Raw genomic sequence first — 8,397 nt, forward strand, 5'->3', positions numbered from 1 at the left:
CAAAATACTAGCAAACTGGGGTGCCTGGGTGGCTCAGTGGGTTAAGCCGCTGCCTTCGGCTCAGGTCATGATCCCAGAGTCCTGGGATCGAGCCCCGCTAAATATTAAAAAAAAAAAAAAAATACTAGCAAACAGAATCCAACAAAACACTTTAAAAAATCATTCACCATGGGCGCCTGGGTTGTCCAGTCATTCAGCAGCTGCCTCCGGCTCAGGTCATGATCCCAGGGTCCTGGGACTGAGGCCCACATTGGGCTCCCTGATCGGCGGGAAGCCTGCTTCTCCCTCTGCTGCCCCCCCCCCTGCTTGTGTTCCCCTCTCTCTGTGTCTCTCTGTCAAGTAAGTAAATAAAATCTTTTCAAAATATTATTCACCACGATCAAGTAGGATTTATTCCAGGGTTGTAAGGGTAGTTAAACACTCACAAATCAATCAAGATGATGTATCACATTAATAAGAGAAAGAACAAGAACTGTATGGTCATCTCAACAGATAGGGAAAAAGCATTTACCAAAGTACAACAATTCATGATAAAAATCCTCAACAAAGTGGGTTTAGAGAGAAGATACCTCAACATAATAAAGGTCATATATGAAAAAACCCACAGGGATGGCTGGGTGGCTCAGTCAGCAGGGCATCTACCTATGACTCTGAGAGTGATCTCAGGGTCCTGGGACCAAGCTCCCCCATCTGGCTCCCTGCTCAGCAGGGAGTTTGCTTCTCCCTCTCCCTCTGCCCCTGCTCACACTCTCACACATGCTTTCAAATGAATAAATAAATAAAATCTTTAAAAAAAAAAACCCAACCCACAGATAATATCATTCTCAATGGGGAAGAAGTAAGAGCTTTTTCTCAAAGATCAGGAACATGACAAGAATGTCCACTCTCACTTTTCTTCAACATAGTACCTGATGTCCTAGCCACAGTGGTCAGACAACAGAAAGAAATATGAGGCATCCATCATTAAGGAAGAAGTAAAACTTTCACTGTCTGCAGAAGGCATGATCTTCTACACAATAAACCTAAAAGACTCCTCCAAAAAAACTGCTAGAACTGATAAGCAATTTCAGTGAAGTGGCAGGAGACGAAATCAATGTAAAGAAATCTGCTGCATTCCCATATAGCAAAAACGAATTCACACTTGCAACAAAATAGTAAGATATGTACAATCCGTAAGAATAACCCTAACCAAAGAGGTAGAAGGCCTGCACTCTGAGAACTGTAAAATACCGAGGAAAGACATTGAAAACAATGCAAAGAAACGGAAAGACATTCCCTGCTATGCACTGGAAGAACAAATATTGTTACAGCATCTATCCTGCCCAGAGCAATCTACACACTTAATGCAATCCCTATCAAAATACCAAGGGCATTTTTCACAGAGCTAGAAACAACAACCCTAAAATTTCAGTGGAACCACAAAGGACTCCCAATAGCCAAAGCAATGTTAAAAAGAGGCAAAGCTAGAGGTCTCACAATTCTGGACTTGACGTTGTGTTACAAGACTGAAGTAATCAAAACGGTGTGGTACACACACACAGACAAATAGATCAAAGAACAGAATGGAAACTCCAGAAATGAAACCATAATTAGATAGTGAGTTCATCTTCGACAAAGCAGGAAAGAATATCCAGTGGGAAAAGGATGGTCTCTTGAAGAAATGGTGTTGGGAAAACTGGACAGCCAATGTGTAAGAAAGAAACTGGTCCACTTTCTCATACCACACACAAACATAAATTCAAAACTGATTAAAGACCTGAATGTGAGACCTGAAGCCATAAAAATCCTAGAGAAGAGGACAGGCAAGAATTTCTGACACCAGCTACAGCAACTTTTTTCTAGGGATGTCTCTGGAGGCAAGGGAAATAATAGCAAAAATAAACTATTGGGACTACATCCAAATAAAAGCTTTGGCACAGCAAAGGAAACAATCCAACAAAACTAATGGCAACCTACAGAATGGGAGAATGTATTTGCAAATGACACATCCAGTAAAAGGTTAGTATCCAAAGCATATAAGGGAGTTATAAAACTCAACATCCAAAAAACAATCCAACTAAAAAAAATGGGCAGGGTGCTGGGTGGCTCAGTCAGTAAAGCCCCCAACTACTGATTTTGGCTCAGATCACGGTCCCAGGGTCACTGAGATTGAGCTCCGCATCCCCTTCAAGCTGGGCATGGTGCCTGCTTAAGATTCTTTCTCCCTCTCCCCACCCCCGCTCACACACACTCTCAATAATTAAAAATGGACAGAAGACACGAACAATTCCTGCAAAGACGATCTACAGATGGCCAAGAGACACGTGGAAAGAGGCTCAACATCCCTCATCATCATGGAAATATAAATCAAAACACCTGTCAGAATATAAATCACCTGTCAGAATGGCGAAAGTCAGTAACACAGGAAACAACAGGTGTTGGCGAGGATGAGGAGGAAGGGGAACCCTCGTGCACTGTTGCTGGGAGTGCAAGCTCATGCAGCTACTCCAGAAACAGCATGGAGTTTTCTCAAAAAGTTAAAAATAGAGCTACCCTATGACCCAGCAGTCGCACTACTAGGTATCTACCCCAAAATACAAAAACACTAATTCAAAGGGATATATGCACTCTGATTGTCTACTGCAGCATTATTTTCAATAACCAAGATACAGAAAAAGTTCAAGTGTCCATCAACTGATGAGTAGATAAAGATGTGGCATATTTATACAATGGAATATTACTCACCCATGAAAAAGAATGAAACCTTGCCATTTGCAACAATATGGATGGAGCTAGAAAATATTACACTAACTGAAATAAGTCAGAGGAAGGCAAATACCGTATGACCTCAGTTGTGTCAAATTTAAGAAACAAAACAAAACAGAGGGGTGCCTGGGTGGCTCAGTGGGTTAAGCCTCTGCCTTTGGCTCACTCAGGTCATGATCCCAGGGTCCAGGGATCGAGCCCCACATCGGGCTCTCTGCTCAGCAGGGAGCCTGCTTCCTCCTCTCTCTCTGCCTGCCTCTCTGCCTACTTGTGATCTGTCAAATAAATAAATAAAATCTTTTAAAAAAATGAAAAATTTTAGAGTCTAACCTAGAAAATATGTAACTAATTTTAATGACAATTTTTCAATTTATTACACATTTTTAAAATCCTCAAGCATGTCTGTGAGGTAAGAGAAAATATACATATTGATCTCTGCCCCAGGTTCTTAGCAGAGCTCCTGAAATCCTTATAAATTTTGGAGTCATAAGAGCAACCAGGAGCATCTTTTATGCTTATGAGGTGTCTGGGTGGCTCGTGAATGGGCGCTGGTCGCCAGAAAGACCAAGCCATGCCCCAAGCTGGGAGTTCTCAGCCCACACCACACTCCTCCTGTCTCAGGAGAGGGTCTAGGCTCACAGTTAACCATGGACTATGCCTGGGTGAGGACACTTCTAAAATCCCAGCAGGATGGGGTGCAGAAGCTTCTGTGCTCAGGACCCTCCCCTACGTGTACCTCTTCATCTGGCTGTTCACCTGTTCCGCGTATCGTATTCCTCCATAAACTGGTAACTGCTAAGTGTTTGGTCCCTAGGTTCTGTGAGCAGCTCCAGCAACTTAATCCAAGGAGGGGGTCATGGGAAGCTCTGACCTGTAGCCAAGTGGGACAGCTGTGGGGGACCTGAGGCTCTAGGAGACTGAACCCCAGCTTCTGGGGTCTGATGCTGCCAGAATTGAGTTGGACTGTAGGACGCCAGGCTCCAGCTGCAGACTGGGGAAACAGCTGCATAGCCAATGACCAGAAGTGTCAGAACTGAAGTTTTCTATGTCAAAATGGAACAATGTAGGAGAACCAGAGAGGCTTTCCAGATACAGTGTCTGGTAAAAACATAAAAGGATCCTAAAGAAAACGTTCTAACATGCTCCTGGATGACAGGAGAGTGGAAAGGCAGAAATGGAAGAGTGGCGTGTGTTCTCTGGAAGAAAACCGTCCGCCGAGCATCAACCCAGACTTTTCATGACGTTCCACGAATTCCCAAACCAGGCCGGACTTTGGTTTTGAACGTATGAAAAACTATGTCAAAAAACTGAAATTGAAGGCAAGTGTCTATGAGTAGCCAAGTTTTCTACGAACAAGGGGTAAGAGACTTTCCCTAAAACACATCACGTTGTGAGTAACAACGGAATGCCACAGATATGCAAGAGCAGAGAGAGGGACCAGTGGGCAAGAAGCCACTGAGCCAGGTTTGCCTGCTGAGGGCCCAAGGCTCCAACCCAGCAAGCTCCGGCCAGTCCCCCGCAGGCACCGCCCAGCCCTGGCAGGCTCCTCCCAGTCCCTGCAGGCACCGCCCACTCCAGGAAGGCTCCGCCCAGTCCTCCCAAGACACTGCCCACTCCTGGCCTCTGCCCCAGCAAGCACTGCCCAGTCTTGGCGGGCTCTGCCCAATGGTGGAAATGTTGGACACCTTCCCACAGGAGGTGGTGCCAAAGGTTATCTATGGGGGATGATCAATGTCTTTCATACCAACTTCATGCAGAAAAAACAATTTAATGCAGATTTTATAAGCAGAACACTTGCAGAAGGAGGTAATACAAATGTACTAGGACTTGCTATTACCAAGTTTTCTAATATAAAGGGAAAAGGAATAAGTTACAATCGAAAGCACTGTCAATCACGATTCTCTTAAAATTCAGAGGAGTCCATTCAGCAGCACCGAACAGAGTGCAAAGGAAAACCGCCCTCCAGGAGAAAATGCCTGCACTGCCTAAAAATGACAAAGGACTCGTGTCCAGAGTACGTAAAGAACCCATAAATCAATACACACACTAGAGGTGGGAACATGGCAGGAGACTCTTCCACACAAGCATGCTCAGCCTCAATTACAGGAATTCAGAATTAGACGTGCATCCTAAGGGGGAGACTCTGGCTCACACATTAGATGGACAAAAATACCTCCGGCATTTCGAGGTGCCAACAGCACACAGGATTAAACTGCATACAGGCCCGCATCATTTCCTAGGAAACTAAATTAGCCATAATCTACAACCCACAATTCTTCTCTCCAGTGTAGAAACACTGAGTTGCATTTTGCACTTGGAAACAAAAGTAGAATGAAGTAGCAGTGACCAGTCAAGAACCGCGCAGGAGACACCCCGAGGCCCGTGTAAGACCCAGGAAGGCGGACTGAACTCTGGGACCCACGCAGCAGACGCCTACGCGAGCGACACAGACCAGGGCTGCGGAGCCACCCGGCAGCCGCCACGGTAATGACCACACGGGCCCCGTTCCCTTGAGCAATTTCAACAGAGCCAAAATCAAGCCATCCACGCTCGGTGAGGGAAACGGAGCGAGAGCTGCGAAGGAAAAGCAGCAGAACAGCAGTCCCGGAGGCAGCACCCTGGGAGCTGCTCACACCAGATGGTGAAAATCTTACCCTGCAAACGCGGCACAGAAGTCTGCAGGGCTCGCCAGCACTGGCGTCACCCGGCAAGAAGGTGGGAACCCCCTGCATCTTCCCCCCAAACCTGATGAACAGGGACACTTCCTGGACTGAGACACTTTTCCCCCGGGGGGACATTCTCTGGATAAGCCCCAGAATAACACGAGAATCCGCAGGAAAAGGAAGACGTGACCCTCTGGCCGCCCGCCCCGCTCCAGGGGAAGCAAGGAGGCAGAAAGCATTCAGGTTTTTTCCACCTGCTGCACCTAAGGCTGCCTGAGAGCGAGCTGTCCACGCCGAGCTGGACGGGGACAGTGCGGCCACGGGGCTCGGTGACAGGCAGGCTCTCCCTGAGCCCGGAGCTCCTGGGCAAACGTCCTGGAGGTGAAAGGCATGCCCTCCCCCACTCTGGGGGGTGTGGGAAACGGCGGCTGCAAAAAGGGCCCCGGCCCCCTTCCACCAAGCCAGGACTCACGGGAAGTCCCCCTTGTCCATCCGCCCCACGGCGGGCCACAGACACCCCCCAAATCCACACTCTGGGCCACACCCACGATTCGCTCAGCGGCCGGTCCCCACGGACCCAAGGTCACAAAGTGCTCGCTGTTCCAGGGCTGCTCTGGCTTCTCTCCTTCCTCCGGACCCTGACCGTGGGCTGCCGCCTGCCTGAGCCACGGACAGCCCCTCCCGTGGACAGGCTGGCCTCAGGGAGCCCCAGGTCGGCACCACGCCTGGCCATGCCTGCGCTTCCTTACTCCTCTCTAGAAAAGAAACCCCCTCCTACACAGCTCCTGAGACGCTAGTCTGGCGGGTCGTCTGCTCACAGCGGGGGTCGCACTGAGGTAGCCCCGCCCCCAGCCTTCGCCCTCCCCTCATTCTTCTCAATACACGTCTCTCCTCCCTAAATTCGAATGTTTCACTGGACACCGGTGTGACCAGCTGCCCAGCACTGTCCCTTTCCCGCCCACACTTGACCCAGGCTACTGTCCTCCCCACAGGCCCTGGGCTGCAGGGGGGCACTGGAGCATGCACAGAGCTGGTGAAAAAGGCCCTGGGCCCCTGAGCCACGAGGCCTTCCTTCGGCGTGGGGCCGATCCTGACCCTGGGCTTTCCTGCTCAGCCACAGGACACAGAAAAGTACAGCTCTGGCAGTGGGTCCCTGGAGACTCTGGAGGATGTGTGACATCGGACCTTGTCTCCGCTGGAACTTCTCTGCAACCAAGTGCCTCAGCCAAGCCCGTATTTGAGTTCACCTCCCAGGTCCACCATGGGTTCCCCGACCCTGATTCCCAGGTTTACGGCCCCGTGGGGAGTGGTCCCCGCCTCCCTCCAGCAGGCAGGGACTCAGGTGCTCACGGGATTCCCAGCACGCTGGGATGGGGCAGGAGGTCGGAACCCCACCCCGACGCCAGACAGGCACTTGTATGGGACGCCGGGACCCACACAGGACGCCGGGACCCCACCCCGCGGGATGGGACCCCTGGGCCCACTCGCGGGGATGCGACAGGACACCGGAAAGCACAACACGGCCCACCGCGGGTTATCGGGTGGGACCACAGGGCTCTCACGAGGAGGGGGGAAAGGACGCCGGGACCCCCACCCCTGACCCAGGATAGAGACTCGGGTCGGGGCCGCAGGACAACGACGAGGAGAGGGGACAGGACGCTGGGACCCCCATCTCTGACCCAGGATAGAGACTCGGGTCGGGCCCGCAGGACAACGACGAGGAGGGGGGACAGGACGCTGGGACCCCCATCTCTGACCCAGGATAGAGACTCGGGTCGGGCCCGCAGAACGACGACGAGGACGGGGGACAGGACGCCGGAAGCCCACCCCGCGGCCGAGGGCGGAGACTCCGGACGGGACCCCCAGGGCCTGGAGACCGAGACCCACCGCCACTTGCGGCCGGAGGCAGCCCCTCCCCGTGTCGCCCGGGCCCGCGACTCACCATCTCGGGGCTCCGCTCCGTGCTCTCCAGGACTCCTCCACGCGGCAGTGCAGCCGGATCAAGTGGGCGCTGCGCGCTCGGCACACCTCGGCCGGCTCGGGGCAGCTGAGCACCAGCCCGCGGCGCACGCAGACAAGCGTCCGAGAGGGCGGGGTCCCGCCCCCCAGACCCGATTGGACAGTTTCCGGAGGCCGGGCCTTTCACCGCGATACATGCCCCCGCGCTCCGATTGGGCGTTGATCCATATCCTGCAAAGTGACTGGATAGGAATACAGCGAGCGCCCCGCGGCCCTGATTGGACATTGCTCCGAACTCCGCGAGCTCGCACCGTGATCGGACAGCCTGCGGCTCCTCCCGTTCTAATTGGTCGTAGTCTAGGCACCGTCCCCCCATGGCCCCTAATTGGGCAGAAGTCCGAGGCCCCGCCTCCCGGATGCAGAGTGAGGCTTGCGGTGTGTGGGCGTCCCACCTGCCTGCCCCGAGGTTGACTCCCCGCGCAGGGCAACCCCGGCCGGCTGACCCGCCTGCGACCTCCTCCCGCACCGGGAGTCCAACTCCGTTTCCCCGCGCAGCCTCCCTTGTGCGGAGCCCCCATCGGGATTCGACAGAACAGAACCGTCCGTGGTCGGCACCGGGGTGAGGGGACGTGCACCTGTCCTCGGTATTCAAGCACAACCCCGGAGCCAGTGACGTCACCGTGGGAAGGCGAGGCCTTCCTGGGTTGGGGCCTGACCTGCGACCCCGCGAGGCCCCGCCCTCCACTCTCTCAGGGATCCCGCGGCCCAAGCCTGCAGGGTCGCAGCTGGGACACGTTGGAAGACGGGTGTGCGCGTCGTACCCTGCCAGGAAGGCCAGGGCAGGTCCAGTCTGCAGCCGGTCCCTGCGAACGTGGACTGTAGGGCGCTGTCGCCTTTGTTAGGTCGGGACGTGGTACGGCGGGGACAGATCCCGGACACCGCGGCGCACCGAGCTGCGGACTCCTGATTTCGGCGCAGGTCACGATCTCAGGGTCAGGTGGCCTCCGGATCCTGCTCGTCCCTGTCCCGC

General features: G+C 53.1%; 1 protein-coding gene across 1 annotated transcript in view; it reads right to left on the reverse strand.

The window, feature by feature from the left end:
* LOC101683920 (zinc finger protein 28 homolog) overlaps positions 1-7,849 on the reverse strand; it is a 28,552-nt gene extending 20,703 nt beyond the window's left edge. The window contains exon 1 of the mRNA XM_013045453.2: positions 7,351-7,849. Within this exon, the coding sequence (XP_012900907.1) occupies positions 7,351-7,743 (393 nt within the window). The 5' untranslated portion in view covers positions 7,744-7,849. The remainder of the gene's footprint in view (positions 1-7,350) is intronic.
* Positions 7,850-8,397: the final 548 nt, after the last annotated feature.

The sequence above is a fragment of the Mustela putorius genome, unplaced genomic scaffold (genome assembly GCF_011764305.1).
Source record: "Mustela putorius furo isolate JIRA1106 unplaced genomic scaffold, ASM1176430v1.1 tig00000095_pilon_pilon_pilon, whole genome shotgun sequence".
NCBI classification, from domain to species: domain Eukaryota; kingdom Metazoa; phylum Chordata; class Mammalia; order Carnivora; family Mustelidae; genus Mustela; species Mustela putorius.